The sequence below is a fragment of the Xyrauchen texanus genome, chromosome 24, assembly GCF_025860055.1.
Source record: "Xyrauchen texanus isolate HMW12.3.18 chromosome 24, RBS_HiC_50CHRs, whole genome shotgun sequence".
Taxonomy (NCBI): Eukaryota; Metazoa; Chordata; class Actinopteri; order Cypriniformes; family Catostomidae; genus Xyrauchen; species Xyrauchen texanus.
In genome coordinates, this window is record NC_068299.1 from 16,617,233 (window position 1) to 16,642,901 (window position 25,669).

At 36.1% G+C, this 25,669-nt stretch overlaps 2 protein-coding genes across 2 annotated transcripts; one reads left to right on the forward strand and one right to left on the reverse strand.

Annotated features, from left to right (window-relative positions):
• Positions 1 to 607: 607 nt before the first annotated feature.
• Positions 608 to 2,650, forward strand: LOC127617513 (BLOC-2 complex member HPS6-like). Its single transcript, XM_052089479.1, is given in 4 exon segments — positions 608 to 1,208; positions 1,210 to 1,978; positions 2,023 to 2,172; positions 2,175 to 2,650. Coding segments are annotated over 4 exon segments (1,803 nt in total). The 5' UTR covers positions 608 to 800.
• A 7,381-nt stretch (positions 2,651 to 10,031) lies between these two features.
• LOC127617412 (prominin-1-A-like) lies at positions 10,032 to 24,549 on the reverse strand. Its single transcript, XM_052089371.1, has 25 exons — positions 24,402 to 24,549; positions 24,071 to 24,159; positions 21,789 to 22,088; positions 20,738 to 20,799; positions 19,982 to 20,187; positions 19,566 to 19,686; positions 19,248 to 19,311; positions 19,042 to 19,131; positions 17,788 to 17,984; positions 16,720 to 16,794; positions 15,999 to 16,062; positions 15,621 to 15,777; positions 15,324 to 15,476; positions 14,221 to 14,344; positions 13,978 to 14,066; positions 13,582 to 13,666; positions 13,319 to 13,462; positions 13,119 to 13,187; positions 12,939 to 13,031; positions 12,794 to 12,847; positions 12,471 to 12,551; positions 12,264 to 12,332; positions 12,082 to 12,171; positions 11,827 to 11,939; positions 10,032 to 11,677 (listed from the first exon to the last, which is right to left on the reverse strand). Exons 3-25 carry the CDS (start codon positions 22,018 to 22,020, stop codon positions 11,587 to 11,589), a joined length of 2,523 nt encoding a protein of 840 aa, XP_051945331.1. The 5' UTR covers positions 22,021 to 22,088; positions 24,071 to 24,159; positions 24,402 to 24,549; the 3' UTR covers positions 10,032 to 11,586.
• Positions 24,550 to 25,669: the final 1,120 nt, after the last annotated feature.

Genomic DNA, 25,669 nt, shown 5'->3' on the forward strand with positions numbered 1-25,669 from the left:
ATTTGCACATGTACATATGTGAGCACACTTGGTAATAAAGCTCATTCTGATTCTGATTGTATTATACACATAATTCATGTATTTTACCATATCAAAATTGAAACTGACACAATGTCAGGTTAATTTACAGTACATGTGCTTCAAGTGTAGAGCATGCATTCTAAAATATTATAAAATATTATAAACATAAGTATAACATTAGTATAGCCTACACATTTCCTTTATAACTTTTTCAGTATTTTTATTATTATACAGTTCTTGATTTTTAACATAAATAGGACTTTTGTATGCAGGACATGATTTGTCCCTTATCTCAAGAATCAATGAGCTATAGGACGTCTCATAGAAATATTTTCTGATGGAGATTATGCGATAGAGAAAGGTCACAGTTAACTCCTCCCTTCTGCAAAGTGAAAAGCTAAAAACGTATGCACTGCCGTTTCAAAATGTACAGAGCCTTCTGCCTAGATATAATTTCAGGGTACCATAGTCGTAACAAAAATGTTTTCTAGGAAGGCGGTTACTTGGTTTTGACGCACAACCATTCCGTGTCTGGAAATGAACAAACTCGTGATGCCAAGAGGAGTGAGAGAAAGAGACAGCACAGGGAAGATTAAAGTATACTTCATATAATTCATAGACTATAGAGTTGGCATTCGCAACCATGGAGTTAATAAGTGAGATAAGCGTCGTAAGTGTTTTGATAAGGTCGTGGGTGACCGCTGGTCCAAAGTGAAATTGTTGAGCGTTTCAATCGCATCTTGGGATTTCTATTCCACATCGGCCTTTATTTCGGCAACATGACGCGACTTGTGCTTGAACAAGTGACCGATTTCGGCGATTTCACGGGTGGGAAGGATTTAAAAGAGTTTTTAAAACAGGCGTATTCCAACATCTCTCAAAACCGCCTGTCTGATGTTCGCGTGAGTCCAGATGGACGTCACATTCATGTTATTGTGCGTCAACCCAACAGTGGTCACGTGACATATGACAAATATCTGAGACCAAATCTCATGCAGTCACAGAAACACGCTGATTTAGCGTTAACGCAGACTGTGCCTATATTGGATGTGATTTATATTGCCCAAAGCAATTCTGAAGACCGGCTCTTAGTGCTGGGAGTGATTTTTGAGAATGAAAAAGTGGAATTCTGGAAATTCCTGGAGTGCAAATTAGGCTGGAATTTACTACACACTGTGGATCTGTGTTAACAGCCCCAGAGCAAAAGTGATATCTGTGTGCTTGTGTCAAAAGTTCATTATATGGTGTGAAGAAAGACCCCAGTCAGAGAGCTCTAGTAATGTGTGCAGCAACTTCAGGTACTGCATATGCAAAAAGACTATAGAAATCAATGAGGGGTGTGTCAGTTTGGGCAGTGTGAAAATTACATTGCGCAATAATCCTAGATTCATGGTCATCAGTTCAGGGGATTTGGTATACATGCTGCCAGACATACGGGAAGCCTCTCTTATGGAAGTTTCCGAAGTGTTTCTAGCGTGGTCACCCGAACATGATACTTTTAATGTGCACAGTGCCTGTAGTGGGACAATTCTTATGAAAAGCTCAAACAAGGAATCTGACTTTAAGAGACTTGTTACAGACTGCATTGGCTTTCTCTTCTCTATAAATCCTCCAGATATATGTGGATTCTCACCTACTGGATTTGGAGATCTCCTGCTTCTCCTTAGCAGTGGATGGGTGTGTGTTTTGAAGAGGGACAGCAGTCTACAGAAGGTATACAAATTATCTGACAATTCCCTTAGTGCAGGTGGGACACTAAATAGCCTAAATATATACAATGAAACCCTGGCACTAACAGTAGGCAGGACTTTTTTCTTAATCGATACTAAATGTGGGTTGGAATTGGGAAGAATAAATCTGAAAAGGGAGGGCCTTCTCTTTGTGAACTCTTTGGACAGTCACTCTCCGCAAATATTGTCAGAGATGGGGGTATTTGTGGTTACGCAAAAAGAACGATGCTAAACTGAAGCATTTGCTGGGGGGGGGGGGGGGCACAAGAGCTGGCACAACAGCAGGCAGGCACGTCCTCTACCTCTTCATTGTGTTACGGCATAAAGGAGAGTTCTGGTAGCTTGCCACTTTATAAACAGGCCTTGACAGTGCTTCTATGCAAAGGGGCCAACCAACACCTTCAAGTGGAGTTGCTATTGTGCCTAAAGCAGTAATGCAGGCTTTGCAGATTCTCATGAAACGGGGCCAGTGGGAACGGGTCACCCAAGTAGCTGCAGAAGTTTGCCTGCAAAGCCCACTTCTAAATAAAGAGATATTCAGCACTCTGCTGTGTAAAGTAGCCCAACATAGGGATCTGGACCCAAACTTGGACCTGTTGTGGACCCTGTGCCCAGAGGACATGACTGTCACTAGCATACTTAATATAGTATTGACAAACCTGCCTCTATCCAAGCAGAACTCTGGACCATTTGAGGATCATGGCAGCCAGGTCACAATTGGCCTTTTGAAACCACTGCTGAGGAAAGTTCTCCAAAGGGTGACTAAACCTAGCCAGAGGTATGCAGATATCCTTCAGTCACCCTCCACTCTTCCTCCACCAACTGTCCTGTTTGATTCTCCCACTCACAAATCATATTGCTATCTTTCCTATAGCGAGATGCTTTCTATTCAGTACTGATTTCCTGGTCTTATAAAGCATTATTTACTATGCATGGTCTGAAGAGCATAATGGGCCTTTTCTGAATCAGGCAATATTTTATTAAAGGGAAAGTTCACCCAAAAATGAAAACTGTCATTATTTACTCTCATATGATTACAAACCTTTTGGACTTTCTTCCATGGAGCACAAAAGATGTTTGGCAGAATAGTATGCACAGTCACCATTCACTTTCATTGAATGAAAAAAAAGAAATAAAGATTCATTGAAGGGAATGGTGACTGAGGCTAACATACTGCCTAAATTCTCCTTTTGTGTTCCATGGAAAAAAAGAAAGTCATATGAGTTTGAAAAATATGAGGGTGAGAAAATAATGACAACTTCTATTTTTGGGTGAACTATCCCTATAACAATTAAAATTGTAAAGTATTATTTGTAATGTACAGCTGCTTAATTACTGCTTGAATTACTATTGATATAGACTGTAATATGTCGTTTTAATGTTTGTTTGGTTTACCGCATTTCATCATGTGTTTGGCTTATAAACTGGTCTGTTTTTAATAGTATTCCTATTTCTCTTTTTTCTAACCTTCAGAAATGTCCTTTTAATGAATCATCACATGTAGGCATGCTGTCACCCTGATTCTATTGTAAGGTCAGAGATGACTAAGCATTGGCAGCAAACTGTCCTTATCTTCATTTCATGCTGTAGATAATTTATTTATAAGCCCTTAGCACCACTTTTTTTGTTTTTGTTGTCTTTTCGTTGACACTACAGTACAGTTTGACGTCATATGCTGGTGTAATTATTTTAAGACAATCATTTGTGGAAGACATATCACAGCTAAGATTTGTATTAAAGAGGTGAGGAGTAAATGTACAGCAATATATCACTAAATGTGCATGCTGATGCATTAAACTGTTTAGACTTGGTAATTCAATGATAATCATGCTAAATGCCTTATGAATGTGTCTGAAGATTGCTCTTGTATCGGCATGTCTTTGACTTTCAATCCAACTTTTAAATGAGGAGATCTTTTACAAAAGCGAGTCATTTCTGTCATGAAGGTTTTTCCAAGTTCCCTCACAGACATCGAGTATACAAATAACTTCTGGTTTTGTGGTCAGAGAGGGGAATTCAGATGTTTCCAATGCAAAGCTTCATATGAAGCCTGTACAACATCACCATTGTATTCAAAATCAAATCCCTTTATTGTCACTCAACCATATACACAAGTGCACCAGTGGGTGAAAATCTTGGGTTCAGTTCCGAGCAACATAGCAGTCATAGTATTATTCAGCAGCATTCACACAGTACTGCTTTTAATTGAATTGAACTAAATTCTATTATGCAGTGAAATACAGCTTCAAACTGAAATGCTAAAGTACTAATATTAAATAATCTTTTATCTTAAATCTAAACCATCGCTAGTGGTTAATTAATATGCACGCAGTTAAAATGCACGTAGATTTGTCTGTATTTATCTAACACTACATGTTAGCTCACAATCAAGTTGCTATATGCTTTATGGAGAAATATCTTTGTCTAATTATCATGCTGTGCCTGTGATGAGAGACCCTCCCTCAATATATTTAAAGGGATAGTTAACCCCAAAACAAAACTTCTCCCATCATTTACTCACCTGCATGGCATCCCAGATGTGTATGACTTTCTTTCTTCTGATGAACACAAGCAAAAACATTTTGAAGAATATCTCAGTTTTGTAGGTCCATACAATGCAAGTGGATGGATCACCCCTTTAAAGCTCCAAAAATTACATACTTCTATAGCATACTTATAGTAAACTATTATTGATCTGTTTCTCTACCAAAGCAATCATACTGCTTTAGAAGACATTCATTTAACCACTGCAGTCGTATGGATTACTTTTACAATGATCGTCTGTGCTTTTTGGGGCTTTAAAGTGCTGATCTCCACCCACTTGAATTGTATGGACCTAAAGAGCTTAGATATTCTCATAAAAATCTTAATTTGTGTTCTGCTGAAGAAAGAAAGTCATACACAACTGGGATGGCATGCGGTTGAGTAAATGATGAGAGAATATTCATTTTTGGGTGAACAGTCCCTTTTACATGCGTGGACATTGTGTTTTGTATTTGCATTACGCCATGCATCATTTAATTTCATGAACTAATTGATCTCAGTTCAGGATACGTCAGGGCTGTCAGTAAAGGGTTAAAAAAAATTCCACACGGTGTCATGAGACAAAAAAAACATGGCGTCTGTGGAATAAAGAAAGTCTATGGGCTGAAATATGTGCCACCAGAAACTGAATTTGAACCATTTATATTTGAATTTGAATGGCTAAACTTGAATAATTGCATTGAAAAACTGAATTTGAATCACATAATTTGAAATTGTATTGTTTAATTAAAATTGAATTTATTCAAAAACTGAATCTGAATTGTATCATTTGAAATTGAATTTATTCGTTTGGAACTGAAGTCCAATAAAATTTGATCCTCACTGAAAATTAAACTCTCTATATATCTTCACATTCACTTCTCACAATTCAGATTCAGTTCTCAAATTCAATTTCAAGTTACTGAGACAGACATCCGGGTATTTGGAGGATGAAGGAAGAGCAATCGAGCGCAGATCGATAGATAGCGTTCATAGGTTGGTTTCACGTGACGTCACGCTGCTGCATCGCGAGCGCGCAATTCAGATGGAGGGCAGGAAGTGAAATAGCTGAGGATCTGCCGTCTGGCAAAATGCCAATGTTTTGTGTAGTTTACGGCTGCTCCAATCGTTCTAATCGAGAAAAGGGAAAGGGTTTTTATAGAGTACCGAAGATTGTCACTCATAAAGGTGAGAAATGTAAAAAGCTCACAGAACAACGCCGTAAAAGTTGATTTTTAACGTACGTCTGCGGTCGGGAGGAGCAGAGTCTGTTAATGCCCGTGTCTGCAGCGACCACTTCGTCGGAGGTATGTTAGCTAGCCAACGTGTTTTTTGTGTCTGTGTTTATATAGCATTAGGTTGTCATTAAATGCTCATTTACTTAGTAATGCTTATGAAGTTACCGGTAGTCTAATATGGACTTGATTGGGGCTTTTTAGGTTGCCCTAGCGCTTGTCTAATCTTTCGGAGTCTATTGTCCCATTGGAGTAAGGAGGAGGGAGAGGGATAATAATCAGTCAGTCCAGTACCTGAGCCCTCACACATGTAGTGTCCAATACCTGATCCCTGCTTCTTGGCTCTGATGATGATAAGTAAGAGGACATGGAGTAGTAGTACCTGAGCCCCGACACATATCAGTCTGTTAATATGTTTTCAACAAGTGTAATACTTTTATCCACTAGTCCAATTATACTGGCTATATGTATTATATGTAATGAAATGGATTCTAATCTGTTATTGCACACCATGTTCTTGTTATTATAACAATTGTTGAAAAATCTAATCTTGTAAATAAACCACCATGTATAATTCTGTCTTCTCAATGGCATTTAATCTTTTCATTTAAATTATACAACAGCCAGAACTCACAAAGACCACACTCATAACAATAGTCAAAATGTAATCTTGTCTCATACAACCGTATTGATATAACAGCAATATCACACAGCCCACTTTCAAGAGTGCCTGGATCCTTTCATTACATTACACATGTGAGTTTGTAACTTGCTGTCCCAGTATTTCTGGAAGTATACCGTTTCTAAAAAAGCCTAACATCATCCTAAAGTTCAAGATCGGGCAAAATCCTTTCAACAAAAATGTCATTGTGGTTCCACACAACAAAATCACAGTACTCAGCGTCTACAATGTGAAGCTGTCCCTGAACTTGGTAGTAGTAGTCATGAGTCCGGTCCAGCATGACATTATCCCCATCATTGATGAGGCAGAAGCCCTTTTCCCCAGCACACAAGCGCAGATTGGCTTCATCTTGGTGAGAGTGTGGACACTAAAATCACAGAGAGAAGGACACGTGAACAATAGATTAACAAATATATTTTCTGCCTTTTTGCTCAGTTTAGGACTTGAGACACGACTCAGTCTCGAGATTTAGGGACTTTACTACAACAGAGACTGTAATATTACCTTAATCTTGCAGATGACAGTTCCGTGACAGTCACAAGCAACAATCCCATCAGGGGAGGACCCCATGTATGGCCACTTGGGGTTCAGCCAGAGACCACTGTCCATACAGGAGAAGCCTGCATGCTCCCGACCCATCAGCTTCTCATAGACTCCTCTGGCTTGTGCTTCATGTTTGCATCCATAACTGTACACAGTACACATGCAGAACATGAAAAGGAAATGATTACTTAGTATTGGATGTGTAGAGCCAGTTCAGTGATTTAAATGCCATTTCCCTAACCCCTATACTTAGTTCTACTCCTGCATAACCATAGTCTTATAACCCTATAACTAATAACTAACGTGCACCAAAGCAATGTGTTACTATACATTTCATTTAATATTCCACCAGTAAGATACATTTACTTAATAGACAAGCTTCTTTTTTATCCAAATTATACCCTCTGTTGTCAGTGTTTCTTTTTCTGGACATAAACACTGTTTACACGAGGCCTTACCTCTGCCTTACCCTAATTCAAACCCTAACTACCTTGTAGCGGCTGTGGTGAACCTATATGCTTCTGGGTAGCATATGGCCTTGATCAAGCTCTTGGATGGTTGCTGTGGGTTGGTCTTAATAGCTTGTTTCAGCTTGGAAGCAGTTATGCGTCCAGCTCTTTGCCTAAACCAAATCCTGCTTGCACTCTGACTTCGAGTTGCCCTCTCTACAGCTTGGACCTGGGACATGATGAGCTCTTCTAGCTGGAATACCTGGCATAGCTCTCCAAGCTCTTTGGGGGGTAGCTGCAGAGTCTCTGGTGTTCTGTATTCAAGAACAGTTTTAGGAAGCATACTAGATTTGGGGATGAATTCTTTGTAGTAAGGCTCCCTAGCCATCAGTGCTGCACTCCTTGGACAGTTTTTGCTTAAAGTCTCAAAAAACTAGCATATGTTTCTGACCCTCTCTTCACTCTTGGGCATGAAAGTGATTTCCCAACCTGGTTTTCAGTTGTCCTGCCATCAATAGAACGGTCAAGCTTTTTTTTTTGGCTTTAGCAGAGGAGAAGTCGATCAGAGCTACTGGAGCAGCAGGAATCTGAAAATAAGTTAACACAAAGAAGATCATTAAGTCCACATTTCTGTGGTCCATAACCATAACATATCTATATGCAGTATAAATCTGGCGTTTATCCTATGGCTGTGAGCAAAACAGGTAAGGCTATCATCACAGGATTGAGATGCCAAACTGTGTTTATGTGGGTCTTTGCTGTCTTAGCTTCTCTTTGTCCAACAGGGAAATTGTGACTGACCACATTGTCACAAGCTACACATGTTAAGGCAGAATATAGAATAGAAATAATTTAATAATCCCCAACATTAGGTATGATGGAATATAATGAAAATCCCCTAAAAGATGATGAAACGTAGGCTAGATGAAGACAAGCAATCTGCCTGATTAAGTAACCAAAGGGGCACAATATAAACATTAATTTAACATCATAATTTAGCCTACAGTTACAGTGTCCAAAAAATACAGTGTCACCTTACCTTTTTTACATGTGATGGTATCAGCCACTTGCACTGCTCTGTTGTGCAGGAAGCTGTATCGCATTCTTTCGAAGTGTAAATGTGCTATTTTTGTGTTCTAGTCAAACGGAATTAACTAACTTATGCATTCAATTCAAATGAATAGGGCTAGTGCTATGGTGTAATTGCCCTGAAGTTTATGGCCTTACATTATGCTAGCACCTGCCAAACACAGCGACACATAACTTACACGCTTAACTCTCTCTCTCTCTCTCCCTCTCAGTAACGTTACTCTGACAATGACAACCACGAGGAGAAGTTATCGGGAAAAAAATCACACTGAAGACATGACCAGTCTACTTGGCGGCGGCTAACACTAGCTACGTTTGCAACAACATTTTCACCGGAGGAAGAGGCAAACGCTTAGAAATAATAAACACCAGGCAAAAATGTTGTTACAAGAGCTAGTAGGCTACCATAAAAACGTGGGATTATAGCTACTGTTTGCAACGTCGGAGAAAGATTTAATTTCCCCTGTTTCTACAAAATAGCTATAACATTAACAACAGTTAAACAAAAGATCGTTAGATCGTAAAAAAAAATAATTCATTACCGTATTTGTCCCAGCCGAATCCATGGTGGTGGTGGTCACGCAAGTCAGGCAAGCACTTCTTTGTTTCATGGCGGGTAACGTACTGTGCTCCAAAACATTGGTGCTGATTGGCCCAAGAGGAGTCCTGTGCGCCAATGAACGCTATCTATCGATCTGCGCTCGATTGCTCTTCCTTCATCCTCCAAATACCCGGATGACTGTCTCAGTAACTTGAAATTGAATTTGAGAACTGAATCTGAATTGTGAGAAGTGAATGTGAAGATATATAGAGAGTTTAATTTTCAGTGAGGATCAAATTTTATTGGACTTCAGTTCCAAACGAATAAATTCAATTTCAAATGATACAATTCAGATTCAGTTTTTGAATAAATTCAATTTTAATTAAACAATACAATTTCAAATTATGTGATTCAAATTCAGTTTTTCAGTGCAATTATTCAAGTTTAGCCATTCAAATTCAAATATAAATGGTTGAAATTCAGTTTCTGGTGGCACATATTTCAGCCCATAAAAGTCATTCTGGTTTGGAACAACATGATTGTAAAGGAAATGATGACAAAAAAAAACTACTTTTGGGTGAACTATGCCTTAAGTTGTGTATGTTGGGATCATTTAAAAAAAAAAAATTTATTCCACATTACTAAAAAGTGTTTGACAAACCTGTACTACATTCTGTCTGCTGAGAAAGAGTGGTCTGCTTGATCAACCTGTTCAAATAATTATTCAAAGGCCTTGAATTGTTTAATGCTAAGAGAGCACATTAAATAATTTTCCCATGTATTGCATGTAAAAAGAGCTAATTAAGTTTAGATTTATATACTGTAATATCAATACCAAATGCATGGCATTTGCTAATACAAATACTTTTAGCCCTAATATCAAGCAATATTCTGGCACACTTTTTAAATTCTGGCACTAATGCTTTTTGAAACCCACTCTAATACATTAACTTTCAAAATATGTAACATTTTCATGAATGTGAATAAAGACTGTTGTCTGTGATAGCTGTTTCTTTCTCCTAAGCATCAAAGATATGTGTGGAATGCTTCTTCCACTACACAAGCACTGCAATAGCATAGTTCTCCAAAGTTTACAGCACTGCTGTAATGGCAGTTGTTTTGCCGTGAGGCCGCTGTGACAGGACAGAGGGTATGCTGGGGGGAGGGGTTTATTGAGGGGTCTTCTGGACAGACTATGCGAGCAATGGTTTACACCAAACAAATAAATTCAGCATGGTAATGTGAGTACCTTTATTACAAACAAAGAGTTGTGGTTAATTCATGAGGCTGGATAGAAATGTTTAACAAGACTGTACTTCTTCAAAGAGAGGTGATAGCACAGTTAGTGATTAACTGTCTAGTTAGTTTAAGAATTCCTCATTAAAACAGTCATCTGATGGAAATGTTTTGTCTTAAAAAAAGAGAACATACATTCAAATTCACTATGTCAGTTGTACGTCCTTAACAGAATATACATATTTCTTACAAAAAAGATGGCATGAATAAATCCCTTGCCTGCAGGACCACATCAAGTGCTTTCTAAAACCTGAACTCACATGGTTGCCTTACTATACAAAAAAAAATTCAATTCAATAAAATTTTATTTGTATAGTGCCTTTCACAACACACATTGTTTCAAAGCAGCTTTACAGAAGATAGGGCATTAACAGAAAATAAAACTGTAATTCTATAATGTCGATGAGTAATCATTGTGTAATTAGATAAAATCTGATTGTTAATCATGTAAAAAATAAGTAATTAAATAATAATTGTATTAATACCCCAGTGAGCAAGCCGAAAGCGACTGTGGCAAGGAACTCAAAACTCCATAAGATGTTGATTAATGGAGAAAAATAACCTTGTGAGAAACCAGAATCACTGTGGGGGCCAGTTCCCCTCTGGCTAACATCATGAATATAATGACATTATTACTTATGTATCGTTAAAGTCATGGATTAAAATTATTAAATTAAGTAAGTGTTAAGGGTCAGTGTTTAAACATAGATTTTGTTTGAACTGTAAGATTAATGACCAATGTCTTTGAAGTCCATCCTGGATTAACTGCAGAAGTTCACATAATTGTCCTTGTTAATTGGCTGATGAAGGCTTTTTTTTTGGCAATTGTTAGTCTATGCATTCCATTTCAAGAGTGTAGTCCATCAATAGACTGAGGAGATGCAGGCAGAAATCAGTGAGGTGCATCGCAGTTCAACCTGGCCAGTAATTTCAGTGAGGTTCAGTGTGGGCCATCCTAAATCCACGGTTCAGACAATGGCATATGAAGTATCCCATGTCTTATAAAAAACATAATAATAATAATACAGTGGTAACAATTTGTATTTTTCATTAAACATAAACATTAAATGCTAAAATGTTTTTTGACATAAGAAATCAAGATACATTCCACTGCACTAGATGTTGCTTCTCTGGCATTATGTTACCTACATTCATTGTCTACAGTGCAGAGCAAAGGCAAAATAAAGGCAAAATGCAGTAACTACACATTTTGTCAAGATTTAGACTATGCCGGTTTTGGCACTACTATGCTCAGATTCAGAGAAAAAAAATTCCAGTAACTACATTAAAACCAAAAACTGAAGCCATTTTCTCAGCTTCAGTGTGTTTTGCCTTTGTAGGGCAGCACTGTACAGATAAATACTCATAACAAAAAACTAAAGACATAACTGGAATTCTAAACTCTCAAATTTAGGTGTGTGTGGATTTGTTTTGAGAAAATGTTCATCCATGCATAAGTCAAGTTTATTTATTTTTTTTAATTATTTAAGTACATGGGTTTCCCATTTTCCATTGTTTGATGGTTGAGTTGAGCCCTGGGAAAAGGATTCACCATGATGTGGTTGTTTCTGTAAAGAGAGAGATAAAAAAAAACAAACAAACAAACAAAAAACATTTGAATTATTAATTTAACCACATGCTTCTGGTTCAGTTTACAGTAAGGAAGTAATGCTCTAACTCGATGCATGCCAAATCATAATCTAATAAGATAACGTACTCATAAACATCTGCATACTTCATCGTGCGGTAGAATTTTGCCAGTTTAACTGATAAAATTATGCTGGGGATGAGGAATATCATACACCAACCCAAACTGAACCAAAAGGAATTCTGAAAACAGAAAAGAGACATAAAACATAGCAGTTAGACAACATTCCAATAGTCCATTGTTAATTATATATTATATGGAAATCTTGTCCTCTTATAAATCTATCAGCACTATGAAACACATCACTGATTGAACAACTCTTACCAAAGCCGCCACAAAGTGAGAACATATCAACTTTGCTGATCTTTCCACTGTTTCAACTGCAGCCCCACAGCGACCCACCTTCTCTGTAATCTACCACAGAATACAAAACAACAATATAAGATCAGTAACATTAGACACCTTGAATATAAATACATTAGGTCAAAATATTGTTAAATGTATACCGTTTGGTTTGCCCACTGAATGTATGCCAGAAATATTTCCAACTGACAGTCTATGAATGTCCTGCTCATCTGCAGAAATGGAGGGGCAATTATTGTTATTATAATAAGACTATAATGAGTCATCATAGATTTCTTGTATGTAATACATCATTTCTACACTAATAATCCAGACTGATTTAGCTAAATATAGCCCTTGTAAAAACTCACACTTTTCACTATTTGTGATATGTTGTAGTTCAGGACGTCCTGGGCATAGCCAACTTTCATGAGAACGTTCTCCACAGTTGCCTACAAAATGAATGAAGACATTGAAAGAGATAAGCAAAATAGGTGTGATTGTAAAGTGAGTAGATTTCACATAATTGTTTTTTTTAATCAAAATAAAACGTTGCTGCTTATCCACTTCTATACACACTGGTTACCAAATTGTTGTTTATGCAAGTCACTATTGACATTATTTATGCTAAATACTATGGATTATACAAATTTGCAGATCTTTGGCACTTCTAATGATTCCAGTGTTTACTTACATTGATTTGTGAGGCTATTGCACTCAGATTCTTTATGGTGGAGTTCAGCTCCAGCTGCAAAGAAGAACATAATGAATGTCAGAGTAAACCAAACCAATTGATGCAAAGTTGTGAAGTGTTGTTTTTTTGTGTTGTATTAACACACCAGCAAGGGCATAATGGTAGATGTAATCCCAGTCTGGAGGTCTCGTAGATATTTTGCTTCCCCATGCAATTCATCTGTGATATTTTGGTTGCTCTGAAAGACACAAGTATTTGTATGTGAGTCTCCACATTCCCACTCCAGAACAGGAAAGCATCAGAACAAGCTATTAACATTACTTGCCTGTTTGGAAGCCAAGACATCCAAACTTTCAGCAACTAAATTCAAATTAGTCTCTGAAAAATTAGTGATCTGAAAAATGAAAGAATAAAATATTAGAAGCTTCACCAAGATTGATACCTTCTGAAATGTGTACCCTTATATTATCATTCATTTTCTTTTTTGTTTTTATTTTTGCTAGTGTACTGTGCTGTACTGCTTACCTGCTGCATGATGCTGCTAAAGTTCATAGTGCTTGCACTGCCAGAGAAGTTGCGTAGCTGGGACTTTATCTCCGGAGTGAGGATTGTGATATTTGCTATGTTGATTTGGGCCTTGTCAAAGGTCTGATAGATCTGCCCAGTGTACTGTTGAGGGAATCAGCAGGTTGAGCTTTTATTAGTGTCCGATAAGTGAAACATGATATGAGATTCAGCAATTATCTTGATAGGTCAGCATTGAGAAAATTAAAAGTGTAATTTCTTACCTGTGAAACATTTAAAATACTATTTAGGTCAATAAGCTCATTCAGATGAAGTGTGGTCCATAAAGGCTTATTCATTTTGCAATCACTGGAAATAAGACATTGACAAAATTACACAATATTTTACACTGCCTTACAGCACCTTATTATTGGTTGTATTATTTTTGTCTTTCTTTGTTTTTTGGCATTATTTGTTGTACTTTTGTAAGTTATTACACTTGTATTTGTTGTATATGTCTTATTTCATGTATCTCTTTAATGTACAACTTTTTAATATACTTAATATACTATGCTGTCTATTGTACACAAAGATGTTTTTTTAATATTATTAATATATTTATTATTAAAAAAATAATGCAGATATGACAATCATTAGTTATGCTGCCTTGTGAGACTTACTTGTACACATTAACAATTGTCAGGTTTGTCTTCAGATTTAGCGTACTAGCCAGGTCAAACCCTGGGATCAGCCCTGGAGTATCAACAACCTTATAAAACACACACATATTAGCTATTTATTAATCATATAACTTAGAATGATGTACAACATGAAGGTTACACCATAATGTGGATAGAGAGACGGATCTCTTGGCAAGAGAACAAAGCTGTACTGACACAATGAGACATTATTGCTGGAAATACCTTGATGAGTTCATTGTTCTCCCATGGTTTACAGACAAGGCTGTAAGTATTCCCTCCTACTATGAAAAGTATCAGCACCACAATCATAAAGATCCAAGAGACCAGGAAGCTGAATGCTACTCCTCTAAATGGACAAATGAGGAAATAATTGCAGCTACAATTATCTGTTTTTTATTGCACTGTATATCACAATGGAAAGCATTGTAACAGGGAAGTTGACATCAATTACCTTTGGGAAATACTTTTTATATGACCACTGACATGACATTTGAAACTCCATTTTATATTATATTTAAAATATATATATACATACATTTACTACAACGGAATATATATTTTTTGGTTAATTACAAGACAAGTGGGCACTATATTCATACAAATAACTTCTATATCACATTGATTTTCTGTGTGACAGTGCTGAATTATCAGAATTTCATATGCATTTACACATACTGTTTTATACAGGCTATTTCTTACTTAAGGTGGCACTGATGTTTTAGCAATTGACTTTATTTACATTTAAAATTAATATTTGACAAAGAAGCAACATGGAAGTAAACTATAGCAAGTGTAGCACAAGAACAGTATGATTTGGCAATTGTCATTTGAGTGTACTACTGAAATTATGTAAGTTGTGCATCTACTGTATTTTCACTCAAAAACGTCCCTGAGAAAATACATACAGTATGTGTGGCTTATGTGTTATTGGAAGCTCAATATGTATTTGACAGCCAGTTGTGTCTCATGAAATTTCAGTGTGAAAGTAATTCTGATCTAGATCTTTTTTCTAATTGAATTTTTTGTTTTTTTTTTGACACTATCTGGGCATTTTGTACTGTAATGTAGATTAATTAGTGATACATATACATGCTGGGTCTCTGGGACTAATGTTTGTCAAAAAACCCATGCATTTAAGAATTTAAAAAAACTAGCGAAGGCAAGAAGGTGATTATAAATGGTGAACAATTTAAAATGGTGGGCAGGTACTGAACCCAAGACAAAAACATTTCCTCATACACTCATATACATTTTAACCTAAAATCTTGATTTTGAAAACAGTTTTTGTTATGCAAACACAAATGTCCAGGGGAGTTTGTACTCACATCATGAAGAATATTCCTCCACAGTTGGATGTGCAGGAGCGTTCGGTGGGGTTATCTTTTGGCTGTAGTCCAACCGGACCCAGCAGCAGACCCAACAAATTACACACCACCACCAACAAGATCAGACAGCTCAGAACCAATCCAACAGCCTGGCTATTAAATAATAATAATAATAATAATAATAAAAACAAGTTTAATTTTTACTTTGAATAGGAGATATTGATGGGACAAACACAAACTTGCCAATAACTCTTAGAATCATGTCAAATTAAGGATTACAAATTGTGAGGAAATTACCTGATTTTACTTGACAGCTCAAACTGTGGAGAATAATTAGAAATAGATGTCTGCACGTCAGTTAATGGGCCTGAGATATTCTTCAGTGCATCAAGAGGAAGATCTTTAGATATGCCTGAGATCTGGATTTGTAATTTTTCAAGCTCCAATAGAGCCACTTTGAAGAGCAAAATATATGACATTAACAACTAGATTGATTAGCAAATTATAAAGACATACAGTATACCTACATTAACCTATACATAACACACATTCATGGGTTCAGATGGCCATATCAAATGAAATGCAACACACAGTGGTTGTTTTGTTGCCAGAAAGCATTACATACAGTATAATATCTGAGTAGTATTAATGCAAACAACAACAACAAATACTTACTCTGCACACTTTGCCTGGTCTCATTTCTCACATTCTGTGGAATGCTGTCAAAGAAGTCTCTCCCCTGGGAAACAGAAATGTATAACATTGACCAAATTGTATATTATATATGGTATATATACATTCAAATATTGGACCATGGTGGGGTCCAAAAGTGTCCGACCATTAGTGAAAATTCATCTATTTTGCATTAGTATCTAATTTAGCATAACTGTTGTTGCAAGTTACCGTTTGAGTAAAAAGTTTAATTGAAAAATGCCGTATGCTTTAATGGCAATGGCAATTGACTCACTGACACAAAACTGATGATCCTTGTTAAATTGCTAGATGTAACATGGTTAACATGGTCAATGTCAAAAAGGTTCTTACATTTGCTTAGTTATCTTGAGGATCTTAAAAATGTCTTTGTATCTATTTTTTCCACTATCCTAAATGTTATTATTTATTATATTTGATTTTAACTTCCTGGTTTAATGTGGAAAAATTCCCAGATTTACATTGTGGTCTCAGACTTGTAGATCCCACTATAGACAGTATATGTATGAACAAAAACCTAAAATTGTACTTCTAGAGCAAAACTGAGCAGTTTTATGTATTTTATTCATTTATTCATTTTGGTGAATAATACCCCATAAAGAAAGTGCACTGATGTGAAATGTTATCCTTGTGAGAAAAAAAAACAGTTGTTTCCGTTTGCTGTTTTGGATAAAATTGCCTGCACCTTATTTGCCTGTCCAATGATGTCAGCATTCTCTGCCTTGTTCACAGCAGACCTCAGGTCATTTTGATCAGGAAACTGCCCCCCCCCCAAAAAAAACAAAACAAAAACAAATTCAAATGTCATGAAATGTGTATGTATCCAACTTGCATTTAAGTTGTCAAAGAAGATACCCTGCTGAAAAGACCAGCATCAGTTTTCCATGCTGGTTTAGCTGGTGGACCAGCAAAGCTAAGCTGTTCCCCGCCAACACTTAGTTTGTGAACTGGCTGAGCTAGTTAAGTAGTCTCGTTTGGACACCAGCAAACCAGCATCCCATTCTGGGGATCAGCATCATACTGGGGAACACAACATATGCTGGTCTTTTCAGCAGGGGAACCATCAAAGTTAGATTACATATCACGCTTTTTTTAAAGTATGGCCCACATTTAACTACAGAGGGCACTACTGGTTATACACAAACACAATGACAGTGACATAGTCTTATTTTTCTCCACAACAGAAAACCTGTTTAAATGGAAACCTTTTTTAGTAAGAGTTAGGTTTCCAAGAGATGTAGCTGGCAAACATTGATATGTTATACTCCTTATTGTTTGTGTTCCTATATGTTCCTGCTTCCCATCAATGGGAGCATTTGAGCTTTTGTGTGCCACAGCTGAGCAGGTTATGCAACTGGCTCCTCTTAAGTTTGAATAAAAAATAGAGTGTAGTAATTAGTAACCATGTAATATAAGCCAGTACATTGTTGTACATATTGTGCAGGTTTTATAATCCTACTTGTAATGTTTCATGCAGGAATATTGCTGCAGCACTTACTGTGCTCTAAAAGCAGACCTGTAACCACAACTACAACATGTCTATAGTTTTAAGGAGGGGGAGGATAATTGTGCAACAATTGTGTCTTCTCATGCTTGTCTTAAATTGCTCTTAATGTTCAACCTGAAACTATCAGGAAGACTGAAGTGGAATCAGAATAATAAGGATGGCATGCCTCACTGAGTGGCATTACACAATTCCCATATGAGCTTTTTACTGGTTTGTGCCCATGATGACAGTTCTGGTTTAGCTTACATCAAGATTTGCATCCACAGATAGTTTGTCCAGTTCTGGCTGAAGGGAAGTGCAGTTTACACAATCTGGCTTGTGTAGAGTGGTATTAATTCGCTGCGACAATGCAGATAAATTAACAGCTAGCTCATCCACCTTTGGTTTCAACTGCTCCATAGTCTTATTAAACTGCAGCAGTCCAACACTGGTGCTGTTTATCACTGTAAAAAAGACATACATAAAGAACATTTATAAAAAAAAAAAAGAACTGATTAATGAATAGGGACACAGGTTTAACCATGCATCAGGGTCAGGTTCCAAATAAGGTTACAGGCAAAAAGGGCACCAAATCTGACAAAATTTCCCCAGGTATTAAAAATGTACGGCCTTGCTGTGAATACAGGTTTTTTGTTATTTAACATTTGATATACTGAGTGCAGTGTGAAAAAATTGCGTCATGTGGTGATATCTAAATTGACTGGTTTTATCTAAAAAATGCTACTTAATCTAATTTAAACAATCTGACAAATTAGGTTGCACAAAGAAAAGTCATTTGTATGGATTAGATCAAATAGAAATAGATCTTTGAGGTAACAATAACAGGTTACCATATAGTAATAATGGATTAAGCACCTCTGCAGACACTATAACAACCTGTTGCTGTCAGATATCTCTGTATTCACTCAGATAAGATGTGTGTTGTAGATTTCTTAGGTAATATGAAGTGGTTAACCAATTTAAAATCAACTAGGAAAACACTGATCGCAAAGGAAACATGAAGTAAAACAACTCCAAAACCTGCAACAGCAATAATATCAAAATCCACTTTGACAGTATCGTGTAGAGCTGCAGTTTATAGTGTTAAAATATCTTCTGCATTAATTAGAGCTACCTTTTCTATTTGATGTTGATTTGATTGTATACATAACAGCCATAATTGTTCAGACTGAAATGTATGTCAACTGATTTAATTAATTGACTTGAAATAAATGAAGGGCAAATAATTAAAAAGGGTTCATCAATGGCACTGCCATGCATGCATATACTGTCACTAGTGCAGGTACAATCCCTCCTAAAATTTCTATTGAAGAGCTGTAAACAGTCGTAATAGCCTAATTCGCAGCCACATTATGCCTCACACCGAGAATATCTATAGGAAAATTGCTCTGCTAATTTTGCAGATTACAAGCATAATTACTGGTGGAATTAAAGCTCATCAAAGAGAGGGGTTGTGCTGGGTGGACAGCTGTAATTTTTAATGTCTCTGCACATATGTACCTTGAGCTATTTCCGTTATGGAGTTCAGTGCTGGGCTCAGGGGACCTTCAAGACCATTCTGGATCAATTTGCCAAGCAAAGGCCCAATTTCTATTAGACAAAAATTACATTTATTCAGTTTGAGATCAGTATAAAATAAACATAGCTTCATAGCATTCAGGGTATGAAAAGAAAAACAAATGGGTCTTGAGGGGTATGCGTCGTACCATTTAAGTTATATTTGACCTCATCCATGGTCTTAGAGCTCTCATTCATCACTTGTTGGACTTGCTGTTGTGAAACAGAAAGTTTAAGTCTTACTTTACTACTAAGTTTTAATTACTTTAAGTTTTAAGTATGTAATTTACATATATTTAATATTCAGTCATATTTAGCACGTTTTTTACAATTTGATATGAATATCATTTTAGTTGTTAAGATAAAATGCCCTTGCACAAAGTTTATTATAGGAACAAAAGGTTTCAAGAAGTCCACAATATAAAAACATGATGTGTAACATAAATTTATCATACAAAATATAATACCTTAGGAACAGAGGCAAGATAGCCTTTGAGATTTTCCAATATGTTGTTGACTTCACTGGAGCTGTGCATCACAGTCTCTGAAGTGTTTGTACTGCCAAGGAACATGCAAACATTTCCAGCCCTGCACAGTAATTCATGTGAATAATATACAATTATATAGTAATTAATAATACAAATAACAATTAATATAATTAAAATATATACCATACTGATAAATGAAAATAGATTATTATTATATAATAAACAGTTGACAGTCAAATCATTATTTATTGATCAGACAGAAGGGTGGTCATCAGCAACAGAGCAGAATTAGTATTTGTCAAAAGTTTAGAATCTGTAAGTAACGTGTTAGCCATCAAAAATACTAAAATAGCACAGTAAGCTTTTGGCATGAATCAAGTCAAACTGGTGCTTACATAATTAGTGCAGTGATGAAAAATGTGGACCAATAAAAGCTTTTCCGCTTGCAATGGATTCTCGCTTTCTGTTCCTGGTACATGCGACCCCCGCAGTTACCACAGCAACGGCAGCAGGCAAAGATTAGGCCAGTTATAGGCATGAGGACGATGTAGAGGATCCCAATGGCTACGCAGACCAAGAAACCTATCTCATATTGCAACACCTGGCCATTAGTGAAAGAGGTTATTAATAGAGGGTGAACTGACTCGCCATATTGAATTTTAGATTAAATGCATATTAAGTTATAAGGATAAGTCTTAATGACACATAAATGCATGTTCATGTGCTTTGTTTTAATGTGTACCCATACTGATGGTTTGTGATCAAAGAAGCCATCGAATTTGACAGACAAATAGTCAGTGTTGACACAACACATTATACCTGTGTTGCCATCATCTGCCTATAGTAATCATTTCCTGAGCAATTGGTCCTAGTACAGACACGTACTGTATATTGTATATATACAGTTTCTTACCACCATGACATAGCATTATTCTGAGTATTTAACAGAACTCCCCTTTCTTTAATAATCCTGAAGCTATTCGTGATATGTTAACACGTTTTCACAAAAACAAAGTTACACATTTAAGTTATATTCCTTAGGGGTTTCCACTCTCTTGTTCATTGCCTGCTACAATTGATTAAGAAAATCATTCCCCAAAATAACTAATCGTCAGTCCAACTATGGTACTATAATATAATATATTACATACCTCTTTAACGGTGTCTCCTTGTGTGATTACACTTTTGTCTCGTATCATTCTAACCACCAGATCTACAGGGAACAAAAAAGCCATTCAATCGTGTGCATTTCTTTTTCATATTCATTTACCTAACATAAAGTAAACAGTGTTCAAGCATTTTGATTTTGCCCTTGGGGTCTCTGAGTTAAGGAATGATGATATGCCCAAAGCCCTTTTCTGTACAACATAAAGTGATATCATTTGTTATTTGTTCTTCATGCCTAATCTCTTAAATTGTTCTAAATAATTGCTGATGTGAGGCTAGAAGGCATTGTAATAAAAGACTTTACTGAAGCAAAGTAGAACAGCAGATGAATAGAAGTACATCATCACTGGAACAGCATTGACTTGTTTCTATGGAGTAATATTACATTCTATTGTTAAAGCAATTAGAAAAGTTGGGTGGACACATGTAGGCATTGATCTTTGAAAAATAAATGATTCTCTGTTCTATAAATCTATCTATCTAGTGGGGAGGGTGGCATGACGATACGTAGATCAAAAAGAAATTGCTTACATTTTGGGAACGGCTTTAAACTTGATGAAGTCTACAGTATGAATAAGCTTCTCTCATCTTACAAGTTATTTCCTTGTCAGGAAAGAATGATTAACTTAAATGTTAGCCTGTTCATTTGAAATCCATCTAGATTATACTTATGAAGTGCACAACAATAGCATATTTAGTGGTAAACAAATGACTTTGGAAGGCAAGGTGAGGCCATTCAAATCTCATGGACATTTCAATGGTATTTGCACAGTGGATTTGCTTCTGACAATTAACTAAGTGCTTTTATTCCATTTAAATGAACACCATTTAGATAAGAAATCTAGCCTATTACCCTCCACTAATGAGCCTAATGTAAACATGTGTAGATGAGCTCATGTAACAAATCCCATTCATGACAGACTACACTGCATGTAAACATAATTTCCAACTAGCATTTGTCATTCGTATTGAATACTTTTTTGTCGAACGTGTAGCCCGAGACTACATCTACTAACAAATTAATGGTTAACTCACCTTTAGGAAAAGGATTGGGTTGGACAGAGCTCAGGAAAGAATTTACAAACGGAGACATAAAGGCGCTATTGAAGGTCAGTTGGGAAGCTGTTAAAGTTGGAATCTGTAGCTCTGTTCTCACTGTTTCTACTGGACATGAGGGCTGCACACTTCCACATGGCAAAGGAAGCAGCAGCAAAAAGCAGCTCCAAATGACAGCCCCAAACTCCAGCCCTTTCATTCTAGATCCCATCTTGATTACTAGTCAATGGCAATGGGCTTCCAGCTCATGCCTCTATTCCTGTGGCTGTTAAAGTTCACCTATGAGACCATAATGAATGTCACAATCACAAAATACATGTATGACATTCACAAAACAAAACAACAACTATAGTTTATATTGTTTGACTCTCATGTTCTGTTTGGGGTCTGAGAGACTCCAAGGTCTATTTTACATCTCAAAAAACATTCTTAACATTGAACAGGTTAATATTTCATGACTTTTTATGTGAACTGATTATTAACAAAATTGTGTAACACTTTACACAAAGGTTTCATATGCTAACACTAACATAACCCATTGGTAAACATTTGCAAAGAACAATACTTTTTCAGCTTTAAAAAAAAATATCTATATTATTTAACATTACTGAATCAACTTTACTACATTCGAGTAAACAAACAAAACAAATTTTATGTGTAAGATCAGGTAGAAATAGCTCCTTAAGGTAACAATTGGAAGTTACCACTATTTACAGTGTACATGTTTTTAATTTATAGTTGTATACATTAACATTAGGTATTGCATTACACAGTAAACTGTAATATTGTCATTAATTGAAAAATGAAAGGTGCACTCCGTAATTTTTTGTTTGTGCCATCTTGGACTTGGACACCTAGATGCAGCATCACGCAAAATCAATAGTTTTCAGTTACAGATGCCATTATAGAAATTAACTATTCACAATCAGCCATAATTAATTTAATCCAACAGTAAAAGTGTTCAATAACAAAACAGTTACTGAGATTAAGTGAGTAGTATTCAGCTGGTCGTGTGATTCAAAAAGGGCAGCTCCAATGAGGGCGCCCCTTCCCCATGTAGAATAAAACAGCTTTTATAAGGTTACTCAAATGACTACAGTCCTCATCTCATGTGAGAGGTTTTGATTTTATCCACATGTTTCAAAATTACAAATCATTTCTTTAAGAGTAAAACTTTTTAAATGGGGTAGAACATTTCTGAGTGCACCTTTAAGATGTCTTAATTAAACATGTGGGATCATAACTCAAATATCTGTTCATTGAACTTATTTATCTTAAAAATCTTTAGGCTTAAGATTTTAAGTGTTAATAACTCAAACGATTGAGAACAAAATTGAAGACATGGGGAACATGCATAATCCCTTGCACTTGAATTATTTCCTTGATCAAAGGGAATTTATCGGGCATTTCAATAAGAATTTCTTAAGGTTTTAGCTCTTTCGCAGTATGGTGTTTTGTTGCAAATAATTGTTTCATATGATGACAAAATGAGGGTGATCTGTGTGTCTTTTGGTCAAGTTAAACCCTGTTAACACTCGTTCACTTTGTCCTAAGCATGTGCAGAAAGAGCACAGGTTTATATGCAGTTCAGTGGAGGATTCAGTTTACTTACTAAATCTGAGATCTACTTGCACCTAGCTAACTTTACTAAAATAGTAAAGATTATTCTACAATATATGAACACCAAGTTAAGTGAACTTAATTACGCAAATTCAATTGAGGGAAAATGTACTCAATCAATTGAGATCAGTCAATATATTCGATTTTCAGTGCATGATCTAACAAAGAAAATTTTTATATTTATAACCAAAACCAAGATTAAAAAATGCTGTAAAAATGATTGCTCTTAGTTAGCTCATTATACCCAATGCATAAAGTTAATGAATACAATCTTATTGTAAAATGTTACACAAAATTGTAACTTCGTTACATTACCCTAGATATACATGATGAAAATATTTTAATTATAACATAACGTTCTCATTGGTGTCCAAACAATATAACAGTTCACTTCTGCCAGTTGTCTATTGAGGTTTGTTTTATTGCATTTTTCTAGCTTTTGTTTTACATATAAATCTTTGGGGTCTCTGGGGCCCAAATATAAAGACAGTAACGTTTTCTCAATCGAACAAGCAGGTTAATTAATCACTGTTTCCCAAACTAAAATGTTTTGCATTAGAACAGAAATCACCAGAGGCGCATATGACCATTGTGTTGTAATTATAAAAGCGGAACAGAAGAATCTCCCAGCCTCAACTTACAGTATGTCCTGAAACACATCCTTCTCGCTCAAAAATGAAGTTGGGGAAAGAGCAGACTGTCAGAATGAAAACTCCACATCCTCTGAAAGCTGCAAGCAAGTTGGATAGCTTAAAAACACTTTTAAAATCTTTTGTTTTACAACTTCAAACAAAAACAGAAGCAGAACTAACTATACAACTGCTCTTTATGACAGTCATAAGACAAATATGAATTGCTGACATCAAATGTATCAACGTGACTTAAGCATAAACTGATCTTTTGTTTACATAAAAATAGAGAGAGATCATATTGCTCAGGGCACACACAAAAAAATCCCCTGTAGAACAGTACCTGTAGCCACAAGAAATTCTTCCAGGGTTTTTTTTATTTGTTCTCCTTTGCCCAGTTCGAATGTGGCGAGATCCAGTGACTGACCTTTCTGTCTCAGAGAAACCTGTGTCAACCTGAAGCTGCACTGACTGAAGCAATCAAAGAGTGAGAGACACCCAGACTAAAAGAGGGAGGGAGAGGGAGGGAGGTTCATAGAGAACTAGAAAGAATGGTCCATTTTGGAAAGGAAGTGAAGACAAACAGAGGTAGTGGGTTGACAGAGAGGAGGGTGACTTTTTTGTTTGTTTCTTTTAAAGATCTTTTTGTTGTTGTTAAATTTACCTTGAGTGAACAAAGATAAATTTGACCTGAAACTACTGATGACAGTAAATAAACAACCTTAAGGGCAGAGGAACAAACCTTCCCAAAAAAAGGCACAAGAATTACGATTTTGTTTGGTTACCCTGTAAAAACAAAAATTACAACATTTATTGTAATAAAGGACTACATTTTAAAATGTGCATTGCATGGCTTTATAATATGTGAATTTAATAATTTTAATGATAAATACATCCAGTATATATTAAAAGTGAAAAGGAACACATTTCTGGTTTGGTGTCAATGAAGGGGGCATATGAGCCTTGTTGATGTGGCTGAGGGTGCTTAAAACAAAACAGGTTGAGAAACACTGATGACAGTGTAAGAGAATATAAAGACACATTTTCAGCAATTTCTTTCTGTAATAAAGAGAATTTGGATTGAAAACTCCAAAGCATGGAATTATATTGTTCACCTTAATGTACAGTGATGACCTTTTTTACATTTTTAATTCATAAGTTCCTGTTTGAATTCTTACAAATGAGAAAATTTCTTTAACAAGGCGTATTTTTCAAAAGTTTCCTTATTGTTTCTGTTAACTGTCCACATAATCCAGGATCCTTACTTGCAGGTTATACACCACCTTGTAAGCAAACACTGATTAACCGTAAAGTACAAAACAAAAAAGTGATTCACATCCCAAACTATTTGCAGAGAATCAAGCTTGTTTGGAATATGCTGTGCCAACCCTTGATCACTGACTTAAAGCCGTTCACTTATTTCTAATTAGACATCCTATGAAAGCTACTGATTATGGATAGTTTTAAGAAGGTTTCTCATCCTAAAGTTTTGACATTGCACTATGTATGTGTGTATGTACATATATGTATAATTATTTTTTTTATTATTATCTAAGTCTTGCTGCTGTTTTTGAATTGTTTTTTGTATTCTTGTGCACTGGAAGCTCCTGT

Coding starts and splice junctions, on each gene's coding strand:
- LOC127617412 (XM_052089371.1), bottom strand. CDS start 22,020: ATGGGATCTAGAATGAAAGGGCTGGAGTTTGGGGCTGTCATTTGGAGC. Junction 19,687..19,981: donor TTCATCACTGCACTAATTAT/GTAAGCACCAGT, acceptor ATTACTGTGCAG/GGCTGGAAATGTTTGCATGT. Junction 16,795..17,787: donor CTGTGGATGCAAATCTTGAT/GTAAGCTAAACC, acceptor GGGGGGGGGCAG/TTTCCTGATCAAAATGACCT.